This window comes from Chanos chanos, chromosome 7, assembly GCF_902362185.1.
Source record: "Chanos chanos chromosome 7, fChaCha1.1, whole genome shotgun sequence".
Lineage (NCBI taxonomy): Eukaryota > Metazoa > Chordata > Actinopteri > Gonorynchiformes > Chanidae > Chanos > Chanos chanos.
Genome location: NC_044501.1, coordinates 33,670,490 through 33,697,989, shown reverse-complemented (window position 1 = coordinate 33,697,989; position 27,500 = coordinate 33,670,490). Strand labels below are relative to the sequence as shown.

The following is a 27,500-nucleotide window of genomic DNA, read 5'->3' as shown; positions in this document are numbered from 1 at the left end:
CTTTTTCTTCTGAAGGGAAAGAGGGAGTAATAGCTGAGGAATTTGAAGAGTTGCATAGTGTTTATATTTATCTGATCTTTGCTTTTAATAGAGCTATTACAATAAAAATGTGTTAATGTAACAAGCGTCTCATTCGTTGTGTGCACAAGTTTTTTTTTTGTTTTGTTTCCCCAATCCTTATTGGATACTTCGGGCCAAACTTTTATGTTCGTTTACTCTAAATGTAATTGTTTGTCGTGAAATGTGATGTGAAGTCAGCTTTCCCTGGGCCCCTGCGTTTTACATCGATTATACATGTCCTGAAAAATGAAACATTAGATTTCAACATTGACTTGATGAGTGGCCACGGATCACCTCTATAGAAAACATAAGCAAAGATACTGTGTACCAAAACTGGGGGGGGGGGGGGGGGGGGGGGGGCGTTGGACGGTAATCTCGGTTACTTGCCTCACATGCCCTTTGTATTAGTTTCCTGTATTTTACACATACTGGTCTTTACGGTTCTTGTATTGAGCTTTCTGGTGACCCAGTTTGGTGCCACTATGTGTCATCGTAGTAGCGCATAGTGGTTTTAAATGTACTTGTTGTGCCAGAGACAAATTATCACCGAGATCTAGATAAATTTGTTTATGAATGCTTTACTACCACAAACATGCTCCAGCTTGTCCTACAAAAAAATGACTCAATGTTGGCGTCATCTACTGAGATTGACAAAAAAAAAAAAAACCCTCAGCGACAACAACAACAACAAAAAAAAAACAGCTATTCTCAAAGCGTTGAAAACAACAGGCCAAAGTCCCATTTGAGATTAAATCAACCAACACAACAGACTGAAGTCCATGGCTTAGCCAACCAATCAGCTGGAAGAGCAGTTAGGCTAACTTTCATCTTTTGCTGAGAAGCGGAATGTGCCATTATGTAATAAACGAGTAAACAAAGTGAAGCATTAGCGAGTCCAAGTTAGGAACCTGTTCCGATACTGGGCTTTTGCAGCAGGTTTATCTAAACTCATTATGTGCGTCTTATCTATTGAATTATTACCCTGTTCTGCTCCAGCGATACACAAACGCTGCCAGGGAATAGTGTGTGTAAAAAGACTGGAGGGCAGATGACTGGCTGTTGCAGTTCAACTTTTGAATAGAGGGTGACATCTTTCCCAGAAGCCCTGAACACATTTGTGATGCTCAGGGCATTTAGTATGACACCTTATCGGGGTACCCATTATCTCCTTAATAGGATCAGCTCTGTTGAAGGCCACCAGAAGAATCTGTTGCCCAGCTAATTGACAAGCATGCCAACATTCACAGCGAGGGTCTGTTCTTTTCTGCCACACACACACACACACACACACACACACACACATACACACAAAAAACAAACATTGCCAACTTCTCTTTACAGCAATTCAGAGAAGGTATTTAAATGAAGCGTTCTGAATGGAAGTCCTACAAAAAAAAAAGCCATAGTGTGTTAGGCACCTGAATGGTGGGTTCACTTTGCAGTTTGATCAAGAGACCAAAAAGCACACACAGAGAGTGTTTGTTGGTCAGGTTAGTTGAAAGCTATTGGATGAAGTTCAGTCAACTCAATAAGCGCGGAGCAAGGAGCAGAGTCAAACAAACAGCCATAAACCATGTGATTAAGCCACAACAATTGAAACCTACAGCATTTACACACACCCCTTTTATTGCATGAAGAAGCTTGTTGCCACTAAATACAGAGCCAAAACCAAAGCACCATTGTCGCCATGTGACAAATGATGGTACAGAGAGAGTTACGGCTTGACCCCCCCCCCCCCCCCCCCCCCCCCCCCCCCCCCCCCCCACCTCACCCCCTTTCCCCGAGCTGTTTTTTACTGTCTATTAGCAGAGCTGTTTTATGGTTTCGGTAATGCATACAGTTTTTTGCGTAGATGACCGTAACAGCGCGATGACGGAGGGCCATAGACGGACCATTAAAACTGATCAAAGCACTCCCTCCCAACTCTCACAGCCTGAAATGTTTGGGAAGTTCCCGACATGACTAGACCGTGCCACCCGGGGATAAAATGGGGGGGAACCCTACTCTTCAGCAAGCATGTCAGTGGGATTAAGAGATTTCCCTCCGTCAAGCGGAGGAGTTATTCTGGATAGGGTGCGTACATGGAACATGAGGTCAATGATAACATGTGATAGTCTGCTTTAATTACTGCTGCGACTGAAGGGTAGTCAGGGCTTTTTCTCCCAAGGGATGAAGTGTAGTATTCACAAGGCGAGTTGGGTTTCAAAACAGTCCAAGTAGGGTTTTGCCTATCTCGGGCATCGCCTTAAAAACTCATTAAGGGAGAGCGGTTCAGAATGGAATGGGTCACAGAGAAGGTTATGAGTGACGTGCGTCACAGAAACTTGGAAGACTCCCCTCCCCTTCCCACCTACTCTCCCTGCACCACGCCTCTCGTCCCCCCACCCCGTTGACAGTCGACATCTGTCTCTGTGAGAATCAGAATGGTCTCTGTCATTTCCCATCTGACCTTGACGTACCTGACCTGTAGCAGCAGATCTTACACTAGATTAAGACTTTCCTGTTCCGTGATGTGGCTGAACAGCCCTGTCCATGGTACAAGCTATCATTTCATTATGAGTCAATGTCTCTGGTGTGGTGAACCATGTTTGTGTGGGTTGTCCATCTAATGTGAACCATGATACATTACACAAGCTCACTGACAACAGGACCATGGAGTAATTCCATGCACACCCTCCCTATAGACTTGAGCTTGTCACAAATTCATATTGTTTTACTTACTGTGGTGGGGGTTCAATTTATATATGGTCAAATGGTTTGTTGACTGTTAAGTATTAGTTACAATTATGTTTAATAGGGCTTTGTTTGTTAAGATTCTCTCACAGAGACATGCTCTCACAGAAACCAGAATCACCCAAGACGTCCCAGCAACTCAAGTGGCTCTCTTTGCAACCTGTAAATTCTGATAAACCTCTCTGACCAACCCTGACTAAGGGGGGATTTGTGAGGATTTTCCCAGCTACTCTTTGGATTGTAATAATCTACTTCCCTACCATGTGTAGTTAGGGACTTTGTTAGGGTTTGCTTGATGTTTTCTTCACAATATTTCCTACAGACATATAACCTTTTTTTCTGGACTCCTGTCCTCCATTTCTAGCACACATGAAGTATTTTCCTCACCTTCCTCCAATCCTGCTCTCCACTCCTCTCCGGTTTCTGATGTTAGTCAGACTCTTGCTTCCTCTGTCTTACATGTAAAAATCTCAGGCTTGACAGTATCATGATTTGCTTCCTATTTTTTTAAAAAAGAATCATGCTACTCACATAGAGAAGTAGCATGATTTTAGATAGAGAGGTTCAGTATCCTCTCAGTATCCTCTCAGTATCAGTATCCTATCAGTTTGTTATCATTAACACCTACACATACACATTCAACTGATGCTCCCCAGGGGTCTGTCCGTGGTCCCAAACTCCCCTCTCTTCACACAATATCTCTTTACCCATTCTCTCTCTTCACACTATGTTTCACTTAAGTTCCCACACCACTCCTATCCAAACAGCTCTCGTGGTTTCCTCTCATTCCCTTCCATGCGCACCCAGGTGGCATCCTGCATCTCTGCTCATTTTTATCGTATTTCAGCTTGAAGGCCTGATTACTGACGAAAACGTAGTCTTGACAAGGTAGAAATCTTCTTCCCTCAGTGGAAAGATTGGCCCCTCTGTGACCTCTGCGTCTATAGGTGAGCAATGCTACTGTATCCCCCTTTGAGATGACCAAGAGTGTCTGAGTCACCCTGAACAGCCAGCTGTCACTTGCCTTTAGTCTCACTGACAGGGCAGGCTTGCGGGCACATACTGCACAACATTCACAGAATTCACCCTTTTCTTACTGGGGATACATCACAGCTTCTAATTCAAGCTCATGTAATTTCCAGGCTTGATTGCTGCAATGCTCTGTTGGCGAGCCTCCCTGCTCCGCCAGCAATGCACCTGGTATTCAGCCTTTTCTAAAAACACCCCCACCTCTCTCCTTAATTCCCCATGGTAGCACATATTCATGCTTCTTCCCAGCAATGTTTGGACCTCAATGTAGAACATCATTGATGTGTAGTAATGTACTTCTGTGTGGGTTGTTCTTTTGGTGTCCTACATCTGAGTCAACTTGGATCAACATAATGAGTTTTATGACGCTTACGACCATTGTGTGGTCCTTTTTGGGACTCAGGGAACTGGGAAAGTTTGTAAGGCGGGTTTGGTTACCACTGGAGGGGCAGGTTACAAGTGAATGTCAGCATAGCAAAATTCCGGAACATTGCAGAACATTCTGAGAACACCATGTTCAAAGTAATAAGTTTTAGTCTGCCAACGGTGAACCATTTCTCAGCTTCAAACCGCTACGATCAAACTCCTAAGACGGCTAAGGGTGAGAACAATTCTTCTGTTTTTTTGGGGGGTTTTTTCCCCTGTTGAGCAGTACGCTTACACCACCGTTTCTGGGTTAACGGAAGTCTCAAGACTTGATCCTATATGTTTGGCTTTTCAGGTTATGGAGTGATGGATGATAATGTAATTGCGCTGATGCAACGGCCATCGTGTGCGTGTTTCTATGTCTCATATTCCTGGAATTGGTGATCTGGTTGGACTCCAGCCTCTTAAAAGAAATCTTCCTCATCCCGTTGTCTGCCAGTTAAAGACCATTAACATACGGCATCTACAGGATCACCGACACTGGACTGTAATTGTGCTGAAGGGCATACGCCTACACTTAAGATCATAGACAAAGTAAAGTTGGAGGGTCTTAAATGGATAATTTCACTACTTAGGTCCTTACGTCTTTTCCTAAGCTAAGAGCTAAGTTCATCCTGAAGAACTATGGCCTTTTTGTATATCGATAAACACTGGTTTGTCCGGAGCAAGAGGCCATGGATCTTAAACTGATTAGCAGATGTAAGTTTGTTAAGGCGGACAACAAAACAAAACAAACAAACAAAAAACATGATTATCCTGATAGGATGAGGCTGATAGCATGAGAGGATGAGTAGGATGCTTTAGGACGAGCTCGACCGTCAACCTTTAACACATTAGGCAATCACAACACTTCCCTCTAGTGGCTGTTTCTGAGAACTTTTTTTTTTCGTTTGTTTTGTTTTTGGACATCTGTAAATTTCTGATTAACTATCGCTTCTCACACTCGTTTACTTTACACAGGCAAAAAAACATAAACACAATATTATTCAGTATTACTGTAATTGTGTGGGTAATTTGTTGCGCTTTAAAAAAAAATTATTGCTTCTTTCTAAATAAATATATTTTTTGTTAAGTAAGATTAAGAAACAAACCTGAACACGCAAAAAAAAAAAAAGCTGACAATCTAAAGTAAGGTATGTACCTTAAATGAAAATGTTTTGTGTTGACACACAAAGCAGTAAACTTTATATTTCTTTATTTCAGTCTTTTAAAAGTTTATAACAACTTCTGGATAATAAACATAAAAAAAACAGATTTTGAAATTAATACACATTCTTGCACCCCAGAGATTTGAAAATACTCAAAGGAATCATTTAGCTCTCAATTGCCCTTGTTCACCGTATGTACAAAATACACCACAATGTGGCCTACTGACACATAACCAAGACCTAGAGAAGGCAATATATTCAAATCGCTATCATCTTTATGGGTTGGATAGAAATTTAGATAATATCACATTCAATTTCAATTTAAGAAAGATCTAAATCCAAAGAATTTCAAGAGTCCTGACAATGAATACATGATGTTCTATCACATGGTATTGTTTGCTCATGTGTCTTGGTGGGTCTTTGACATGGGAAACTCGACTGAATATAGCATGTCTGCTAAAAAAAAAAAAAAGAATAGTTTGTGAAACGTTATAAAACGTATAAATGTTGTAAGAAGCAAATTGCTGTATGAAATAACACCCCTTGCAGTCAAATAAAGTTTTTGTTTATATATCTTTCTTTTTAATACATATATATATATATATATTTATATATATATATAATTTATGTATAGAAAATACTGTTTCATTTTAAAGAATGCTTACTTTGTACAATATCTGCGTAAGTGATTCGGTGACCTAATAAGTAAATGAAGTGAGTGAACATGTGAATGAGTGAACGAATGAACAAGTGAGCCAAAGAACCCAGAAATTCATTGTAAAGTACCACTTTATGTTTTACACTAAAAAGGTGTTTTACACAATATACACATTTTATTACTTACAAAAGAGGAAAAAAAGGTCTATAGTGAAAGAGTCTTGGATACAGTGTTAGTACCACCAAAAGGAGGAAGGAAAAAAAGTGACGGAAAAATGGTAATGAAATGATTAAAAAAAAAAAGAAAACAAACAAAAAAAAAAAACCCAAAAAACAAAAAAGAACAAAAACAAAACGAAACAAAAAAAAAAAGCAGTCTCACTACTGTAGCTGTTCAGTGCATATCTCCTCTTTGATGTTCAAAGTGCCGATTTGGTAACATGGAGACAAGTTCACTCCTTAAAAGAAAAGAAAAGAAACAACAAAAAAAAGAGCACTCCTCTAAAAATTTAACCATTTTTGTAACACCAAAATTCTGCGTAGGAATACAACTCAATGAAAAATATCTCTTAGAAAGAGAAAAATAAATGCACTTTTGTAATCCGCCATGGCACCTTTCTTGTTTTTGTGTGTTTCTTTTGTTTGAGGTACTTCTTTTAAAAAAAAAAAAAGACTAATAAATTCTTTTTTTTTTCAGTTTTTGCTGTGTTGCACAGTAGCACCATAGAATTGTATTTGAAGACAATGCACCATTGGAATTCCACCTGCTGTCAACGTTACAGTTGCAGTCGTCGTGGTGATGTTTGATCCCCACAAACGGGCTCTTCTGCATCGTTACGTTCTCTTCTTCATACACACAACACAGCGGCTCACGCGTGACCTCAGGTTCCCTGCTTTCAAAGTCTCTGACTGGGGTTTCCTGATGAGAAAGGTAAAGGGTGAAGGAATCATTACCATAGGACTACAGTAGTACTTAAGATAAAGATGCACAGATCTGGCATGCTACATAGGTCCTTCAAATCCATTGAATCACGAAGTAATGCAAACGTCCTGTACCAACCAATTCATTCTTTATCAAGCAGCTAAAGATACACATTGCATAGAAACATCACCTGTTTTAGAGAAAACAGCTGTGTTGTTCACTAAGCCATTTGACTTTAACTTATGGGTGAAAAACCAAATGACAGTGGGAAATTTCCACTATCCATTAGGCCACCAATGACGCTATAGTTGATTTATGCACCTCATCAAATCTGATGATACTGATGATACCCTCAAATGCACTGTACCATGTGCTAGTTACAGTCTTCTAAGATCCCTGTGTGGATGGGACAGGACATCCAGGACAGATGGAGATGTCCATGTGTATATGGGCCCAGTACACAAAGCCAGCCTACCTGAACATTTCGGAGACCTCAACAGTGGCCAGCCAGAAACTGTAAGAGTTGCCATAGTAATTGCAGGTGCCTCTACCATGGCACTCAATGAAGGGAGCCGCACGGAACTCCTCCAGACAGGAACCAGGCGAGGCTAGGGCCTGGCCCGATCCCTCAGCACCTGCACTGGTGTGCTGGGAGAGAGAGAGAGAGAGAGAGAGAGAGAGAGAGAAAGAGAGAGCGATACAGACAGACAGACATTGAGGGAGAGAGAGAGGGAGAGTGAGATAGAGGTAAAGAGGTTGGGTTTTATTTTAGTTTCTCTAACTTACATATTCAGTCACTCCATTAGTGGATGATGAGTTGTTCTTTTTTTTTTTTAACTGAGTTAAACCAATTGTGACGGTAACATTAGTTTTGTCTGCTGAAAGAAGTGTTAGTATAAAAGAGGGACATAAAAAGAGTCAGGGTCTGTACCATCATGAATGAGTATCCGATCCACAAGACATCCCAATTCTGTGGGCAAGAGGGCAGACCAATGTTCTGACTGTGCACAGCAATCACCATGGCTGGGGCTTCACAAACAGCACAGCTACACACACACACACACACACACACACACACACACAGACAAACAGACAAATAGAGATGAATTAAGTCTTAATTACTGTTATAAGCCTAAATCAATTGTAAGAGAAGAAATCAATTTAAATTCTTATCTCATAGATATTGTCATTTAATTAACATCTGTCCCGTCCGTCTAACTCTCTCTCTTTCTCTCTCTCCGTCACTCTCTCTCTCCCCTCACCGGCTGATGTAGGGTTTGATGCTCTCTCCAGTGATGGGTGCCATGCTCATTGGCATGGGCTGTGGGGTAGACAGCCAATAGGAGTAGTCGTTTCGGGAGGCAAAGTTACACACATTGTTGATGTTGCAGAACATGAAGGGCATGGTACTGAAGCGACGCAGGCAGCTCCCGGCAGTTCCTAAATAAGAGTCAAAGAGAGACAGGGAGACACTGAGGAGAAAACATGGTAGGATTTGTACATTGATACTTGTCTAACACTATTACAGTGTGTAGGTGGCATTTTCATGATGCTATTTTTATGTGTACATATATGTGTGTGCGTGTGCGTGTTTGTGTGTAAAATAACCATAGATATATAAAATGGAAAGGGTTGTGAGGTGTGTGTATGTATCTGGGATGGCACTTTTGCTTACCCAGGTCTTGTCCATGAGCCCTCTCATTGCCCTGCACATAGAGCAGTGAGTAGCCGTCATAGATGAAGCTGGTACCGTCCGGACAGAAGGGAACATCTGTAGTCTGACTGTGGCGTGTGATCAGGAAGCCATGGGCAGAAGAGCCGAGCCCAGGAGGACCTGGTGGACCCTGGAGTCCATCAGAACCAGGAGGACCAGGGTATCCACGCTCACCTGGAAACAGATTAGAAATGAGGAACAACAAGCACATGAGATATGACGTGGCAAGATATTAAGATAGAGTCATTAAAATATGTCATTTCGGAACAACAGAATATTACATAAATGCTTTTGACAGAGAAAATTCTGTTATTCCAGTTTATCATTAAAACATTAAAACTGGTTTCAAAATACATCACTAGGTGCCTGTTAAATTTACACCACTGTTTACAACCATGACCATATGAGCGGGTCTACTACCTGGCTGTCCAGCTGGACCCACATCTCCTTTCCTTCCAGGGGGCCCACTGAATCCTGGAGGTCCCTCAGGTCCCGGATCACCAGGAGTTCCTGGTGGACCTAGAGAAGGAAATAAGTATGAGTAGTAGAGATAGGACACTTTGGCATTAAAATAACCAAAATACCATGCCCAGTAATGGATTTCAATATTTTCTTCAAATGAACAAGTTAAATGGTGGAGATGAATGAAAAAAAAAACTGGTTCACTTGTTTTACTTAACTAACAGGTAGATTCCTGAACTATTAAGCCAGACAACAACTACATGTCACTTAGCATCTTCTTAAAGTTAACATAGTGGGAATAACCCCTGTGTCTTCTGGTCTAAACACCTGGTGGATGCTGTTGTGATAACTAACCTGACAGTCCCTCTAGTCCTGGAGGCCCTGGGGGGCCTGGGTTGCCTGGAGGCCCAGGAACACCTGGGGGTCCACGTTCTCCTTTCAGCTGAATTGGGGGCGGAGCAACACCAGGGTCTCCAGGGGATCCTGGAACCAAACAAATGGAGGGAGAGAGAGAGAGAGAGAGAGATGTGTCTCAAAGGAAGTTCAAGAAAGCTGTAGCATTTTTCAAAGAAATTATGATGATATCTTAAAAGCTGAATCAATTCCAGCTGGTAACTTTTCTCACCAGGTGGGCCAGTGTCTCCTGGTTCGCCTTGGAGACCAGGTCCGCCAGGATTGCCAGGTTGACCTTTGGGTCCTGAGGAGGAGCAGAGGCTGGTGAGAACAATGTTTCTCTCTAACACAAAACTGTATACAGTACCGAATACACAGGTTCTGAAACAGAGACTGCATCCTACCTGGGAATCCTGGAACACCAGGAAGTCCAACATCTCCTTTAGGACCACTTGGTCCTATAGAACCCGGTGTACCCTGAAAACACAAGCAAAGGGAAAAGTTCAAAGGTCATTTGATGGCTCATGTTTTGGGTCATATTTGCCATATGTCAGATTGTTCTTGGAACTGTAAGACCTTAATGTCCTCTAGTCCCACACAGCCTGCTACCTGCTTCTCTTTGCTCTAAATGATATTTCTTATAAATTTAGGCTTAACATTTGGTAATCACTGTGGCCTTCCAGAAGTTTTTGGTGTTTTTGCTAGTTTATGTTTAAAAAGACACTATCATATCACGTTCACAGACAACACTATTCCTCACCGGAAAGCCAGGGGCTCCTACATCTCCTTTTGGTCCTGGAAGACCGGGGGTTCCAGGGATTCCTGGGAAACCCTTCTCTCCCTTCTGTCCCCCACTCCCTGGAAGACCACGGGGTCCCTCAGGGCCAGGAGGACCTGCATGCAAAAAACAGGTGTCAGTAATGCATCCCTTTTGTTTTTCCAATAACAGCTTGTTTCCTAGGCATTTATGCAGTTTCAAGTTATACGGATGAATCAATATTCAACAGCAAATGATATTAAAAAAGTGGAAACCCTTGAAAACCATGTAAAATTGTGTTTTTGTGTGTCTTTATGTAAGAGAGTGTTTTTTTTTTGTGGTGTGGTTTGTCTCTGGCGTGAAGTGAATTTGGATGATATTTTTCAATTGAAAACTGGAAGATAAAGCAATTCAAGACATTAATGACATAAATACACATTTTTTCCAAGCCCCTTCCCAAATCAGTTGACCTTCTTTAGTCCATAAGAGCACAAAATGTATCACATAGCATCACAAAGGTGGGCGTCAAACCGTGGAGTCTAACCTGGAGGACCTATAGTGAAGGTCAAAGGACACCACATTCCCAGAATTCCCGATACGGTAGAGCCGGTAGCACAATGCAGGTTCAAAACAAGAGCAAGGGTTAGCTTAGCAACAAGCTCAAGCTTTATAGCCAGGAGCAGTGGGGCAAAATGGAGGGAAACACAAACCCACAAGGAAACAAAGTATGATTTGTGTTTACCTTCATTGAATTGCCATGCTCCTTCATAGAAGCATTTGAAACAACCAAACCTAAAATGTGCTGTTGTTGAGAGAACTTCAGTGAAATAGGAAGAAGCTGTTCATCTGAACACGCTTAGATAGCATTTAACATTACAGTAACAGAACCGTTTTCTTCAGCATGTAACAAGAACTTCAGAGTAAATCTTAATGTAACATATATGGAGGACAATCTTTGTCACTAGTTTCACTTGATTATTCTACACAGTACTTAAGAAGTAGTATAATACTGGATTAAGTTTAGCTATGGAAAACGCATTACAACCTGGCAAAAGTTCAAAATCAACAAAAAAAAAAAAGTAAAACAGTATGTGGATTTCTAAACTGCTCTTTGTGGTCCAGGGCAAGAATGAGAAGAGGCTGACCTGCCGGACCTGCCACGGTCACATCATCGCGGGGAAGCGGAGCCAAGCCGCAGGAAAGAGGAAATGCATGTCATTTACCCACTCGGGCACACATTTAGCCCCACAGACATTAACCAACCTTGGGCTCTGTCTTTGGTGAACTAAAATCATATTTAAAGAATTTATAACACTACCCTATTCATCTGCAGAAAATGTTCTGTCTGTGTTAGTTTTTCAGTGATGCCCTGATAGGGGCGGGGGAATATGGTTCATATGTTGAAAAAACTGTTGTCATTTTGACAGATGACTAAGGGAGTTTATATTTCAATTTCAAATTTAGTTAATTGAAATAAATTTTAAAAATGAGTGGTATGATCAAATAAATGAGAGACTTGAACTTTTTAATGATGTATGATACACTATAAATATCAAATAAATATATGAAGAGTATTCTATCTTTTTTGATAGACAGAGCCCACATTGGACATTTCTGTGCCGGCTTTACAGTTTTGGTGATTACGGACACACATCTTCCATGCAGGTGACACACAACTTCTCTGGGCAGATACAACTAGGCTGTTCAGAAACATCACAGCAGTGACAACCCACTGAAAAAAAATCAATGAACTCAATCACATACAATGCACTAATTTGCACCCTGTGAAGAGAATCAGCTCTGTGACTTTCATTCTCCAAGACTAGAGACGGGTGGTGGGGTGAGAAAACACAAGGACTGATGGAAAGATGGACAAACGCATTCATTTGTGGATACATGTATGGTGAATGAAGGAGACATCGTGTAGATCAACCCATGCACGTCTGCGTTTTGTCCCTGTGAAACACACTTACTGCTGCGTGCAATCCATCCACCTTCCCCCAGAACACCCACACACATACATACATGTCTCTGGGGGTGGTTACAGATATCAGAGCAGTGGAGTTGGTGGTCATTGTAGTTCACTTGCGGTGCACATAGTGCGTGCGAAGGTGACAAAAAACTGGGGTGACTTGTGCTCACTGATTTTGAGTGTGTGTATTTCTTGTGCACTGTGACAGATCTCAGACAAACGAGTGTTTTGATTTGTGCAGAAAACCATGCAAAATCAGTCACATGACCAAACGCATAACACATATCGCTAGTTTGCTGTCTGGTTCTCCTTACTTCACAGGTCACAAGTTATTCAAGACTAGTTATAAGGGAGAAAAGAGGAAGACAAAGAAGAGCGAGGAGAACAGATAGAGCAGAATAAGAAAGAAGCCTCCCTTTTCAATGTCCCTGGCAACCTTGGCATTTGTATTACTTTCATTTTAACTTTACTGGAATTATATTTTATTCAGTGTGCTTTGGTTTGTTTATTTTTCCATTTAGACATCTACGAGAATTTATTTTGGCATAATTTAATGATCCAAATCAAATCATACTGAAAACCAGACAACATAACCAGCTTATGGAATGTTACGTCTTTTCTGGAGTAACTTACCGCCTCTTCCTGGGGGACCAGGTGGCCCAGGGTTACCTTTGGGCCCAGACAGAGACAAACCTGGAGGACCTGGTGGCCCAATGGAACCTGGGTTGCCAGGCAACCCTGGGAATCCCACTTCACCTTTCTGTCCTGGGAACCCAGGGCTACCAGGAAGGCCTGGAAGACCCAGATCTCCTTTTGGACCTGTGCAGAAACAACAAAAAGAAGAAAAAACAGTTTTAGTTGGGTGAATGTTTATGTGTGGTACCTTAGACAGTGGTTTGTTGGTTAGATGCTAAAAGTAACGAGTGGTGAAAACAGACATGACAAGTGATGTCATGACAGCCAACTACAATGTAAATTTTACCTGGCAACCCTGGTAAGCCAGGAGGGCCTGGGACACCACCACCAGGAGGACCTTAATAAGAAGAAATTAATAAATATCACATCAGTTTTGACACCAATACAAATCTAAAGATACAAAATATAATACAAAATACAAATGTTATTTGTTCTTTAAACAAAGAAACACATTAAGTTCTGTCATTCACATTAAAAGTGTGTCATATCATCTGTACAGTTGAGTACTATTAACAAGGTCAGCTGCTCAAGTGAACCTGACTGAGATTCCATTACCTGGGTCTCCCTTCACTCCTGCAGGTCCAGGGATACCATCTCGGCCAGGCTGCCCCTTGTCACCGGGAAAACCTGGCGACCCAGGGCGACCAGGTTCTCCCGGTCTGCCCGGGGCTCCGTTTATACCAGGGGCACCGGGACCCCCATCCAAACCTTTCGGGCCCGGAAAACCTGATGGTCCTGTGGTAGGTGGATACCAAACACATTAAATATATGAAAACATTTTGAAGAGAGATGCTAAAACAATCTGCACATGTTTGATGACTTTTTAATCAGTGATCACTACATGATCTATTTCATTGTGTACCTATGTTTTCCCTCTTAAATTAACTTCTTAAAAATATTCCAGTATTTGATCTGAAAATATTGTGTAGTACCTGGGATTCCTGGAGCTCCTGGGTCACCCTTTGCCCCTGGATTGCCAGGTAATCCTGGAAGGCCTGGAGAACCAGGAAGGCCTTTTGGCCCAGGAGTTCCAGGGAATCCTGGAGAGCCTGGTTCACCCTGGGGGTTTACAAACATGAAACAAAATGAGTTAGTAACCATTGCAAAATTACATCATACCTTTCATTCATTTCATCAAGTCTGAGCACATATTACTGAGGAAAAAGGTTTTCTAAGAGCACAAAGAGCCAAACAAACTCAAATATCACATACCTTAATTCCTGGTGGTCCTGGAGGTCCAAATCCAGCAGTGCCCGGTTCACCCTTGGATCCTGGGAACCCAGGTGATCCTGGTGAACCTGGCTGGCCTGATCGACCAGGTTGACCAGGGGTTCCTTTCAGTCCAGAAGGTCCTGCAACAAAATGACCAAACTCAGTTTGACTGCAGCTTAGAAACTGACGTGTTTCAAATCACTCTGAGGAACTTAAGCCTTTGTGCATGTGGCAGGCCCAAATGGTGGAATACTACACACAAAGCAGGTAAAACATGTTTTGTCGAGAAGAAACAATTATATTCCAAATCAAAATTAGCAAGTCTTTTAACATGGAAATTATTCATCATAAGAGTATAACTGAAGGTGAGACATGAAGCAGTCCTTGTGTCAATAAACACAAGAACAATGAAACAAAGAGGAATTCTACAGACATACCTGGGAATCCCATCTCGCCCATGGCACCCTTTTGTCCTGGAGCTCCAGGGGCCCCGGGGCCACCTGGGATACCTGGGTCTCCTTTGGGACCTACACATCAAAGCAATGAAAGTTGGATCATTATGATGGTGTTAATTATGATGATGGTATCAACTTAATTCATGATTCAAATTAAGACATAAACCAAAAAGCTGATCAAAGATAAAAGAGAGCGATTGTCCGCTATTTAATCTCTGGCAAATTTGCCTTGGTTAGAACAGTCTCTTTTGCCCCTTTTTGACATATAAATTTAGACAAGGTTTATGTGGGTGTAGGTGTTTGACTCTGTGTGTGTGTGTGTGTTGGTGTGTGTATGTGGGTGTCTGAGCTTGTGTGTGGGGTTGTGTCTTACCTGGGGGTCCTGGTCCTCCTGGTCGTCCATCCTGTCCTGGGAAACCTGGATCTCCAGGCAGACCAGCAATACCTTTTTGTCCAGGTGCACCACTAGAACCTGCATGTTGAAGGGAGAGAAAGAAGTATTGCAAACTAGGTAGAGTACTTGGAAGTCATAGACTGAAAGAGAAATTTCTGAATTTAATTGAGATTGATGGTTAATTCCAATTTGCTTTCTGAAATTTGAACTGGGAATTGGAGTGTTCTTGTTTCCTAAATGTCTTTCAGTTTAAGGTCCAGTTTTTCACTTCACACCTGACAAAAAATATCATGTCCCAAAAACATTTTCTGAGCCATAAAGCAGAAAACAACTGTGATCTACAATGTTCTTCACTTCCTTACAGTGAAGTGCTCATAAATTCACTACTGTTTATAAAAATGCACAGCACCCATGCTGGGTTGTTACACAAGCTTGATTGCTTTAATTTTAATAGTCTGGATAAATCTTTCAATGCTTTTTTCTCTTTTACATTATCTATATGTGTTCCTTGTTCCATCCAGGCATAACGTTTTCATTTTGTCAGGGTGTTTGCCTTCTTACCAACTGATAAAAGGACATTAAAATTTAACCAGTCCCACTGAGACTAACCTGGAAAACCTGGTTCTCCCTTCTGTCCTTTCAAAGTTACTGGACTAAGAGAAGGTCCAGGGGAGCCAGGAAGACCAGGGTCACCTCTGTCACCCTTCAACCCAGGAGCTCCTGCAGAACCTGGTTGTCCTGGAAAACCAGCATCACCTAAACAAACAAACAACAGAGTGAGATTTGAGCCAGTGATTTAGGTCAGCAGTATTCTGGTTTAAAGTACTGTTCTGTACTCAGTACTGAGGGTAGGTTACCTTTTGGTCCTGGGAAGCCAGGTCCACCTGGGTTGCCTGGAGTTCCAGGAGGCCCTGGGGAACCAATTGGACCCATATCTCCCTTGGAACCTGTGAGAAAGACGATTCATGGTTTTGTCAGTAATATGATCTGTAAGAGGCAGACCAATATGGATGGGTAGAGTGAGGCATCAGATCGATAGATGGATAAATAAGAATAAGGGAGAAAGTTGAGAGCAAACACACAGACACACACACAGACACACACACACACACACACAGAGAAAGTGGATTGCAGACAGAACTAGACAGCATGTCAGAGAAGGACCCAAAAACATTTTCTTAAAAAGCTAAGGTAAATAGGATGAAAAAAGATGAAATGGGACATTAAAAACATGATAATTTAGAATAAAATAAAGGCAAAGGGTGCCTTTAATAAAACTGGGTGAAACAGGGTGAAGTTGAGAAATCGAGAACTTTGTTACCAGGAAGTCCAGGTAATCCATCACGACCAGGGCCACCAGGGCTTCCTGGTGGGCCAATTGGTCCAGGAGCTCCGGGGAAGCCGGGGCTTCCTCTGTCGCCTGGCAACCCTGGAATGTCCCGACCTGGAGGTCCTGGGTCACCTTTTTCTCCATTCACACCTGGGAAACCTGTAACCATGGCAAACACACCGTAAGAGGTACCCTTAAAACCAATTAGATGCCACTAGACTCTGATTCAACACTGTATATGTTAAAGTAAAATATCATATATCTTTGAATAATTCTTCTGTAATTGCATTTGAATAATTCCCCTGAGTCTATCTCTATAAACATACAAGAAAAGCTGTCAGGTATGTCTGACAGTTGTCTAATTGCCTTTAAGTTTATTATTTGCTGTCTAACCCTATTTTGGAGCTGCAGAGATCCATATTTACTAAGAATGTCTTACCAGGACTACCAATAGGACCAGGGGGGCCAGGAAGGCCAGGAGGACCCTGAAGACCAAAAGCAGGGGGGCCTGGGGGGCCACGAGGTCCAGGTGTGCCGGGAATACCTGAGTCACCTATAGCATAAAGATAATAGTCAAGTAAAGAACACTGCTGACATCCCAACTCATCAATATCTATGCTAATGTTTCCTAAAATTCACTATAGGAATTCATTTAGCTGCAATAATTGCAATTCAGGAGTGCCACAGATCAAGTGAACACACAACAGCAGTTTTTTGACTGTTTATGAGTATTAACCCTGTAGAAGGTGCATTGTAATGAATGGCTGGTGATCCAAAATATGCAATCTGCATAATTTCATGTAAGACTCTGTTTTAAGGCTGGAATTACAACAGCACGTTGTCATAGCAAACAAGTTACAATGACATCATATCTTTTATCTAAATACATACACATACATGTCCATTCTGAAACACATAATCAAATGTATTCAGTTACTGCATATCATTTGTGGTGCCATAAATTCACATAATCCTACACAAATAAAGGTCTTTGTTGTTAAGGTTGTTAATAAAACTTGATCCACTTTAGTGATAAAAGCTAAAGTACAAGAAAAGACACTGTACCCTTAGGCCCTGGAACACCATCGACACCTGGTCTTCCGGGGCTGCCCGGGTTGCCTGGGAATCCTGGATCACCTTTTGATCCAGGTACTCCTTTAAGACCTGGAGCTCCTGGAGGACCCTGAGGCCCTGGCAAACCAAAACCAGGTTCTCCCTGTATGAATATAAACAGACAAACCCATTTATTTTTTACTGTCTGGATGCATGTCACTGGCGCTGACCGATAAATCGTATTTTCGTCGTCATCACCATATGAACATGAGCAATGAGCACATCGCAAAAGTCTGCCTGAAACGCGACGAATAAGAAAAATCATTTTGTTTACACGCACCATGCATTCACATTCAGCATGCCAACATTTGCCCTATCAGATGGAGCCCCGGATACATGGGCCATGCATTCACACCATTTGGCCAAACAGATGAAGCTCCAGCTAGCTGTCAACTACCCTCAGATTAATTTCGTGTCAGTTTGGTGGTAACTGTTAGGTTCGCTGGCATGATGGCTGAGGAATGAGAGAAGAGGAAAACGTGGTTGACGAAGACCTTGTGGTGAACAAGAACAGAACTTCTGCTATTTGAAATTATTTTGGTTTCGGGAGAGACGACGTGTTACAAACACAGGTACTGTGTAAAACATGCCGAATAATTTGTTCAATAAAAGCATGTTCAAAATTACAATGGAGTATTAGGGTCACACTGAGGAAAAAAAAATTCTGAGATTTCAAGAATAAGGTCGTAATATTACGAGAACAAAGTCATAATTAAGAAAGCAGTCATAATATTATGAGAATAAAATCATAATTTAATGAGAATAAATTTATAACATTTCAAGAAAAAAGTAGTAATATTACAAGAAAAAAGTCATAACTTCATGAGAAAAAAAATCATATTACGAGATTAAAATTGTAAAATTTCGAAAAAAAAAACCCATACTTTGTAAGAAAATATTTTACCAGCAACTAATAAAATGGGCAAGAGGACAGCCAATGGCAGCTTGAGCCTGCTTCTGGCAGCTGCTCTTTATCTCGTGCACTGTTGCACAATCACAGTTTCTTGCACAATCTTTTCAAAGTCCTGAAACTTATGGTAATGTGGTGCTGATGTGCCAAAAGATTAAGTATTTCGTTATTTGTGAAACCCATACTAAAGTATGGCTTCTCAAAATGCTCCATGTTCCTCATTTTAACGCAGGCAACAGGCTGCTCTTCTGATATTTCCCCTCTGAAATAACACGAAGCTTAAAATTACTACTTTTTTCAGAATTCTTTTTTCCCTCAATGTGGCCCTAATACTCTGTTGTATGAAATAATTTATTTCACCTCTTTATTGAGTGGGCATAGGCTATTCAATGTTTGGGGTCTATGTTAGCAGTGTAAGTATTAGAGCAGAAAGACATAGGAACTGTGAAGCTAATATGCTCACGTCAATATTTGTTTATTTATAGCCCGTCATATCGTCATCGCAATATTGCACAATGTTATTGCACATTGCAGATTTTCCTCATATCATGCAGGCCTACATGCCACCCCCTGGCACATTTTGAAAAATATCTTTGATGGAACAGGAAGGGGTGATGTGGTGATCTTGTCTCTGTCTTTACCTTGGGTCCAGGTAATCCAGGCTGACCAGGTCGACCATCATCACCTGGTCGTCCAGGGACTCCAGGGCTTCCAGGGGTACCAGGAAGACCAGGGAATCCTAGATGAGTGTGGTTGAGTGATATCAGCATACAATGTCCATTTTTGGGTAGTTACCTGTATCCTACTATTTAGAGCAAAGAACGACATGGATGTGGGGTCTTACCTTTGACTCCAGGAGGTCCAGGCAAACCAATGCCAGGCAATCCAGGATCTCCTTTTGGTCCAGGTAAGCCTGGGAAACCGGGTGATCCTGGTTGGCCTGGGTTACCTATGGAGATCAAACAATAAAGTCAAGTAACAGCCGACTACTGCATGAATGAAAGCCCACAATGCATGTGCATATGTAAGAAGTTTTAGTGGAAGGCCTTCCCATCCTTTACCTGGACTTCCTGGCAGGCCAGGTTCTCCATCTCGTCCTGGAGGCCCAGGAAGGCCTTTTTCTGCAACAGTTGCACCAGGCTCACCTTTCTGCCCTGCAGAGTTAGATCAAAGCGGAAGTGAGGAGACCATAGACGAAAGCAAAATGTTGATCAATGTCATTGTCAAAGCAGAAACAACAGGAAAGTTCATAGATTTTCCAAAGTATGTGAGGTAAGAGAAGGGTCGTGGGACTCCTGCATGAACTAGAATAAATTAAAATTTAAAATGACATGAAATGCTATTGTCTATACCTGCTGTTTTTATACTTCAACAAAATTACTCCTCTGACTTTGTTAGGAGTCACTCCTCATTGATCTGTAATGATTTATATGATTAAGGAGAATCTTACCAGGGGCACCAGGGGATCCAGGTCTTCCTGATACACCTTGGATACCTTTTTCTCCAGAAGATCCCTGAGGGCCAAAACCTGGGGGTCCAGGTGTACCTCTATCACCTGGAGGACCTTGAAGACCAGGTTCTCCAGGGGGGCCGCGCTCTCCCTTTACCAGAAGTGAACCCTGTAAAGGAAATGCATGGAAACTGCAGTTTTTTCATTGTCGTCATCATCATCACCTTAATCTTTGCTGTCATCCTTGTTAAATCAACAGTAATAATGCTAAAAGTTTTGAAAGGACTACAGAGTAGTTTGAGTTTTGTCAGGTACTCACAGGCTGTCCTTTGGGACCTGGGGTACCAGGCGCACCATCACGACCGGGTCTGCCATCCAGTCCAGGAAGTCCTGGTGGTCCAGGGAAGCCAGGGTCTCCCTTGTCACCCTTCACTCCACTCACTGGGAAGGTATCGCCAGGGTCACCTTTCTCTCCAGGAATGCCAGGTGAACCCTGAGGTCCTGGTAAACCCTGAGGAAAAAAAAATAGACATAAATGCATCACAAACGGAGGCTCTCATGAGAACTAAGTTGGCTTACATAATAGGGATGTATATCAGCAAGAATGTGGTGATACAATATACGGATTACGATCCAATATATTGCGATACTGTAAAGCAAGGCAATATATTGCAATTTTTTAAATCTCATTTTAGGAATACTGTCATAATATAAAGAACACACCACCATATTGTGGCAAGCAGGGTTTTCTTTGTAAGTACTGACACTGCTTTTGCTTTCTTTGGCATCAAGCCATTTATTTAGCAATGGCGAAAACCAGGAAGAAACACACCTAACTGACTGACATGATAGGAGGGGAGTACATCAATTACATTTAGGGTACACAGTTAATACCAAATCTATCACAAGTATTAATCAGCACAACACAAAGACTAAATGATAAACAATACACATGGACTTCTATCAGATACAAAAGGAAAACATAAACTGTGCAATAACAAACTGGGGCTAAACAACAGTTCATTGCCCCAAGTTATGCTTGGAAGCTCCACCCATCTACCCCCCAACACTCTACAATATGCATAAAATCGCATATAACACAGTCCCTGTAATATCCAACAACATAGCACCACTTTTTGTGGAATCTGAGCAAAGGAATTAACCTTTGGCTATATCAGTAAGAAAATAAAAGTGCTTGCAAACGGCAACGTTCTTGTCGATCTCGTTAGTGCCTTCTTCATTGCGGAAGCCAAAATGAGCCCACGCTTCAGCTGTATACACCCTGGGAGCCAGTCTAACTCTTTCATATTCAGCGATCAACGTTACTAGTCAGCCAGGTTTACCAAAACTACCATTAGTGGTGCGCCCTTACGCTACTTCCTGTTTATGTTGTTACCTTGGAGTGAAGAGTCAAATGGCTGAAGTAAGATTACAACACTGCTAGCTAGCGGTTGGGGGTTTAAACATGACACAAAATGAACCACTGTCTGCCACGAATCTTTGCATGTAAACTACTAATTAAAAATCGATAGTTTTTGAGAATCGATTCAGTATAACAACACATAATATTGTGATACTAAAGTGTATCAATATTCTCTTAGACCCCTATTACATATGCAAGCACTGTGACTGCAAGCACATATGAGCTTAGATTGTATTTCTAAATATATTCTAAAAATCTGGCATCACAGCTTTGGCTACTGTTTCCTTGACAATCTCTTCCTAAGGAAAAGAGAGGAAATACAGACTGTACACAGGTTAAAGGGAGACTTACTGGAGGACCCACTGGTCCTGGTCCACCTGGGAATCCTCTTTCTCCTTTAGAACCAGGAAAGCCTGGGCCTCCTGGAACAGAAAGCAGAGGATTATTTAGCTTCAATCTTTTCAGCCTAGTAACAGATCACCAAAAAAGGATTCAGATTCTAACACCTGTCTTAATTTACTCCTCTCTTAACATGGAGGCAACGGAGACTTCTCCTGAATGAAGAAGCATTTCAGTGAAGCAGACTGAGGCTTACCTGGAATGCCAGCTGGACCAGGAGGACCAGGTGGTCCTGGTATTGGGTTGCCAGTGGAGAAGCAGTTGATGCATGTCTCCCCTTTTTCACCTGAAAGGGCAAATAATAGGGATGTTGACCTCAGTTATAGGTGCTGGTAGACATTTGTGAAGAACACATCAATCTGAACACATGGATCTATCTACACACTTATCTTCTTTCACTGAATACATATGCTACCATTCTTTGTTTACAGGAAAAGAGCCAAATTTGCTCCTTGCCTGCAGAGCAGATGAAAACCTACCTTTCTGTCCTGTCTCTCCAGGGAAACCACGTTCGCCCTGTAGGCCTGGCAGTCCAGGAGACCCGGCAGGACATCTTCCATAATCAGTGCCCGATCCCGTGGGGCCAGGGGGGCCTGGAGGTCCTGGCAAACCTGGCTGTCCTGATCTACCGGGTGGACCGGGGAAAGAGATTCCAGGCGGTCCCTCGTCACCTTTCTGACCCCTCTCTCCAGGGAAACCAGGTGGACCAGGTGGGCCTGGACCTCCAATTCCTGCAGCAGAGTGAAAGAGTAAGGGTAAGACACCTTACACATAGACCAAAACACACACATTATAAAAAAGAATCTGTGCTGCATTGAGATACAATTGTTACTTTCCATTAAATGCTCACAAAATGTAGATTTACAGAGAGCTGTGCTACAGCTATGGAGAGCGGTGCTCTTAAGTGAGGTCATGGGAGTCATTTACCTGGGGTACCTGGCAGTCCAGGGGTTCCTGAGGGACCTGAGGAGAGTAAATGTCATATGTTTATAAGTCAGATAAATGCCTAACAGCTATGCATAAAAGTACTTTACTGTACAAAGATTAAAACAAAAGAAAAGAAAAAACATAAATGGGCTCATTCACTGAGATTTACAGTGCTTGATAAACGTAGGTGATATACTTTGGGATCGAAAAGTCTAAAATGTCTAGAAATAAAAAGGAAATAAGTAAATTAATTAATTAAAAAATGGAGGTGTCAATCATGTGAGGATGGCATGTTTTTTTTGTCAACAATTCCAAGTAACAGCTGTTACAGGATATTCAAGTTGCAGTAAACAGCATCTGGTAACAGCTGTTACATGATATTTAAGTTACAGGATACTTAACTTTAAGAATAAGACGATATGAAACTTCAGCCACACGTAAATCACAACAGTACAAAAGATATCACAAGCTTTACTGAAAAACATATTCTTGTACAACCCTTCATGGCAGGACTTTGCACTATTGTAATCAAATTACAAATACATTGTCTGACGAGTAACGATTTCCCTAGTTAAATCAGTGTCTTACCTTGTGGGCCTCTGTCTCCTTTTCTTCCCGGTGACCCTGGGAAACCTGGTTCTCCTTTGGGCCCTACTCGGTTTGAAGTTGGACCACTCAACACCTGTGCATGGAAAAGGACCAGAACTGAGGCCTGTTTCCACTGTAATTCAAACCTCTAATAGTTTTCAACTACTGTGTCATTGGATTTTACCAGTGGAACACAAGGGATTTGGATTTGCATTGTGAGCATGTTGTACCTGTACTGCAAACAGTGTACAATGGCTTAGGAGTTAAATTTGAGATGATATCCCAAATTCAGAGACCCAGACCAAATTATTAGAAGAACCAGGGAAATATTTCTTCCTTTGGCATCATGATCAGGAACTTACCACACCTGGAGGCCCTGGATATCCACGTTCACCCTTCTGACCCTGGAACAGCGACAGAAAAAGACTGAGATGCAAGTGTACACGTCTCTTAACAGGAGATACAAATTGTCATCACCTCAAAGGATGTCACAAAAGGAGGAAGTGGACTTACCCTCTCACCATCTCTTCCAGGGACACCTGGAGTACCAGACTCTCCTTTTATTCCCTAATAGAGAAAGAGAGAGAGAGAGAGAAACAGACAAGCACAGGAGGGATTAGGCAGGCATTTCAGGGCATAAAGTATTGCTAATGTGAATGTTGATCTAACATACCCCAATAGAAAGTCTGCAGTAGTTATAAGATTTTGGGAGAAAAATGATTGTTTTATTGTTTTGGTGTAGCAATGTGTGCCAAAATCGTATCCACAACTGAAGGCTGAGAACTCACGGGAAAACCTGCAGGACCAGGATCTCCATCTTTGCCAGGTTTCCCCTGATAAGAAAAGAAACACAAATTATTTATTTCACCCAAACTACATGGAATCCTGCTTCCATAATTATATGTCTGCTTACAGTCAGTTATACCTAATTAAACTAGTCTTCTGATGGCTGTAGTTAAGCTGTCAAATGTTTTCATTTTCTTACACAAAGAAGCACAAAGCTGCCTTCTGAAACAGGTCATGCACTTCTTTAAAATGAGGGGGATTTTACCTTTTCTTTCCCCAATATGGAATTTTCCCCCTTTTATCACCCAATCTGAGATGGAGTCCCCACCTCTGTGCCAGTTCAGGAGAGTTAGGACTATCACACGCATCCTCTAAACAACAAAAATTCAGCCGCCACTACTTTTCACCTGCCAGTTTTCAAAGTGTCTCCATGGGAACGTGACATGCATGGAGGCCCAGTTTATTTCCCTACATTTGAATTAAACTGTTCAGACGCCCCTGTATGTCTTAAGTATGATGAAGGGGAGAGGACCCCGTTTGGCTGTCACTCAAAAAACATGGTCAATAGCATTCTTAGCAGTGCTCAACCCAGCCAATTGTAACACGGAATTTACTCACAAGTTCAACAATGGGACACTGCATAATCTCCCACTTTGTTACTTGGGCACTTCTATTGGCAACACTATCAACCTTAAAAGTTGTAAAGGTATGTCTTCACACACTGATATAACATCTTCCTCAGTGGGCATTTCAGAGAGGGATATAAATAACTACTCATTCTTCAAATGTCGAAAATATTCTGACTTAAATGATTGATTTAAATCAATCAATCTGCACAGTGAATGTGAAATCTGATTTTAAATCAGCAACACTAACATAGAAAGAATCTATAAGACATTAAGAAAGAGTCAAATACAGTGTATAGAGCAACGTATCCAATTCAGTTTGAGCTGCTGACAAGGAGTTGTTTATAACAGGAGTTTGTTTTTAGCTGGTTTAGCAAGCAGTTCTTTTCTTCATTCCATGAGTCGCTCACCCTTTTTCCAGGTTCTCCGGGTTCTCCTTTCTCCCCTTTCTGTCCTCCAGATAGACCCTGCCAATCAAAAAGTGCATTGTCAGGAAAAGACATGTATAAGTGAATATTTGGAAACTGTTCTAATGCATCTCTGATCTCTGTAAAATTACAAGAGGAAGAAGAAGAAAAAGAGTTAGCTAATGTCATGTGAAAATTACTTGCACACAAAAACCCAGAGAACAGAGGCAGAGATTGATCAGTCAAATTATTATTGATTTGCACATAGATCATAGACGTTCACATGATTTAGAAAACCATGTGCAAATTCATAATGGATAAGCACATTTAAATTGACATTGGAATTGCTGATATTGTGTGTACTGTGAGTTTATGTGAGCGTACTGGCATGGATAAAGTGCTCTGGTAACCGCAGGTTTCTAAATATAAGCAACATACAGCTACACATTCAAGGGAAAGTTACGTACCGGTGGTCCAGGAAGCCCTGGAATACCAGGTGGTCCAGGTGGGCCCCGATCACCCTGAAAGTATGAACAATACAAGGTTGATAACCGTGTGTAACAGATAGTGGAGAACAAGTTCACCTGACCAAACTACAGAAAAGCTTATTATGTTTTTTTTTTTCAAAAGACAAAAAAATTGATTGAGAGTAAAACGAAGACATGGTAAGACAATGTTTGCTCGGAAAAACTGTAGTACATTTTTACTTGACATTTCTGTCGCAATCTTAGCAAGCACAAGTAGTGACCATGTGAAATTGCTAAGTTTAAAAGGATTATGATATGCTATGACATGGAGTATTCTCATCATCTAGAGACCAAAGTGAAGAAAAGTGCCTTCGCTGCTGTGGTGGGCAACGGGCCCTCCTCTAGAATATGTGTTATACGAGTATACCGCTTTTTTGTCTGTTTGTAGTATGCAGGTTTGCTGAATATTTTTTCCTTAACAAGTCACCAGTATTGTTGCACAGCCATGAATCAAACAGAGACTGTCTCAGTCACAGCGCGGCCGTTTTTAAATTACCTTCTCTCCGCGTTGAACTTCAGTGCCCTGCGGACCTGTCAGTTCTCCAACCTGTCCTGGAGGCCCAGGAGGTCCCTGAAGACCTTGGTCACCCTACACACACACACACACACACACACACACACACACACACACACACACACACACACACACAGAGTGACAAAAGCGACAGAATTATTAGTTTCCCATCTTTGTTATGAGTATAACATTTTCCTCAGCAAATAGAGAACAACTAACGACATACCTTTTGTCCTTTAGGCCCTTGGAAGTTCAATCCCATGTTTCCCTGCAATCAAAAATCAGAAATAAGCTTACAGAGGCTGATAAAAGGGTGGGTCAAAAACCGTCACTTTAGTTTTTACCGTACTCTCTCACCTTAGGACCTGGGGGACCAGGCGGTCCTGGACGACCCTAAAAGAAAAGAACAGTGTGTAGTTAAGACTGAAGTCGAAATCGTAAATGATTAACTATAGCCGCTGTGCAAGAACTGTAGACTTGATCTGGAAGAATCCGGTCAACAAAAAGAACGGTTAACTTAAAAGACAGAGATTTACAGACAAGGTATAGAAGATGAGTGCTGACCTCAAAGCCTCTGGGGCCAGGTGGACCAACGGGACCAGGTAACCCTGGAGACCCTGGGGGTCCCTGTTCAACAGAAGATACGATTTAGGGGCCATTTTCAGTTCAGATCCCACTTCAAAAGGCAAATTACGCAGTAAGCGTACTCTTTCAGTCTGCCCCACTCTTTACAATCCATTTGCAGAAATCTATAAAGTTATTCATTCTAAAGGTCACAACTAACTTGGGTTCCTGGTAAGCCTGGACGTCCCACTTCTCCTCCAGGTCCTGGGAAGCTGTCCCTGATAATGTCACCAGGTTCACCCTGAGGGTACATGAAAAGCAGTTAGGGTCTTACAATATATGTCTATGAATCTGAAGGCAAAATATGAAATGCTCGTTTGATAAACGATGCTAATTTGTATTTGAACGATGCATATTGCCCGTTAAAGTACTCGCCTTCTGGCCTGGTATCCCTGGTGGACCCTAGTTAAGACAGAAATTAGGAGATTAAGAATACATAAAGGAGAATGAAGCTTTGTTTGTTGTATGTACAAAAATAGTTTTTTATCAGGGTGCAGTACAAAATTGACATTTTTAAAAAGGTATCAGTTGCGTGAATGATATTTGCCACTACTTACCGGCTGTCCTTCTAAACCTGGCAAGCCTGGACCTCCGGAGAAACCTCTGTCACCCTGTAAATGTGAACAACTCAATTATTCTCCCAACAGAATTTCATACATTAATGTACTGTATACACTCATTATAACTGTATACTCTGAGTTTTAACCACATTGAACTGGTTCAACTGATCAAACAAAGTATCAAGCCATTGATTAATTGAATCAGGTATGGTAATTGTGGGCTACAAACAGAGAAACACAGTCTTGTGTGCTGTAGCAGTGGAGTACCAATGTAGTGTGTTATCAC

The 27,500-nt window shown here is 41.7% G+C and overlaps 1 protein-coding gene across 1 annotated transcript in view; it reads right to left on the bottom strand.

Annotated features, from left to right (window-relative positions):
* Nucleotides 1-6,887: 6,887 nt before the first annotated feature.
* Nucleotides 6,888-27,500, bottom strand: part of col4a5 (collagen, type IV, alpha 5 (Alport syndrome)) — a 42,738-nt gene continuing 22,125 nt past the window's right edge. Inside the window, exons 7-52 of the mRNA XM_030780682.1 lie at nt 27,212-27,265; nt 27,030-27,056; nt 26,815-26,895; nt 26,595-26,657; nt 26,388-26,423; nt 26,257-26,298; nt 26,013-26,105; nt 25,457-25,510; nt 24,993-25,049; nt 23,959-24,003; nt 23,684-23,737; nt 23,533-23,574; nt 23,171-23,264; nt 22,583-22,618; nt 22,135-22,386; nt 21,852-21,941; nt 21,608-21,678; nt 20,153-20,344; nt 19,834-20,002; nt 19,445-19,537; nt 19,228-19,332; nt 19,025-19,122; nt 17,426-17,576; nt 16,800-16,913; nt 16,352-16,519; nt 15,888-15,977; nt 15,640-15,786; nt 15,010-15,108; nt 14,619-14,708; nt 14,182-14,321; nt 13,902-14,028; nt 13,525-13,704; nt 13,256-13,306; nt 12,907-13,092; nt 11,447-11,455; nt 10,846-10,854; nt 10,305-10,438; nt 9,949-10,021; nt 9,777-9,848; nt 9,506-9,634; nt 9,110-9,208; nt 8,651-8,863; nt 8,238-8,415; nt 7,907-8,021; nt 7,451-7,623; nt 6,888-6,972 (exon numbers count right to left, since the gene is read on the bottom strand). Coding sequence (XP_030636542.1) covers nt 6,888-6,972; nt 7,451-7,623; nt 7,907-8,021; nt 8,238-8,415; nt 8,651-8,863; nt 9,110-9,208; nt 9,506-9,634; nt 9,777-9,848; nt 9,949-10,021; nt 10,305-10,438; nt 10,846-10,854; nt 11,447-11,455; nt 12,907-13,092; nt 13,256-13,306; nt 13,525-13,704; nt 13,902-14,028; nt 14,182-14,321; nt 14,619-14,708; nt 15,010-15,108; nt 15,640-15,786; nt 15,888-15,977; nt 16,352-16,519; nt 16,800-16,913; nt 17,426-17,576; nt 19,025-19,122; nt 19,228-19,332; nt 19,445-19,537; nt 19,834-20,002; nt 20,153-20,344; nt 21,608-21,678; nt 21,852-21,941; nt 22,135-22,386; nt 22,583-22,618; nt 23,171-23,264; nt 23,533-23,574; nt 23,684-23,737; nt 23,959-24,003; nt 24,993-25,049; nt 25,457-25,510; nt 26,013-26,105; nt 26,257-26,298; nt 26,388-26,423; nt 26,595-26,657; nt 26,815-26,895; nt 27,030-27,056; nt 27,212-27,265 — 4,680 coding nt within the window. The remainder of the gene's footprint in view (nt 6,973-7,450; nt 7,624-7,906; nt 8,022-8,237; nt 8,416-8,650; nt 8,864-9,109; nt 9,209-9,505; nt 9,635-9,776; nt 9,849-9,948; nt 10,022-10,304; nt 10,439-10,845; nt 10,855-11,446; nt 11,456-12,906; nt 13,093-13,255; nt 13,307-13,524; nt 13,705-13,901; nt 14,029-14,181; nt 14,322-14,618; nt 14,709-15,009; nt 15,109-15,639; nt 15,787-15,887; nt 15,978-16,351; nt 16,520-16,799; nt 16,914-17,425; nt 17,577-19,024; nt 19,123-19,227; nt 19,333-19,444; nt 19,538-19,833; nt 20,003-20,152; nt 20,345-21,607; nt 21,679-21,851; nt 21,942-22,134; nt 22,387-22,582; nt 22,619-23,170; nt 23,265-23,532; nt 23,575-23,683; nt 23,738-23,958; nt 24,004-24,992; nt 25,050-25,456; nt 25,511-26,012; nt 26,106-26,256; nt 26,299-26,387; nt 26,424-26,594; nt 26,658-26,814; nt 26,896-27,029; nt 27,057-27,211; nt 27,266-27,500) is intronic.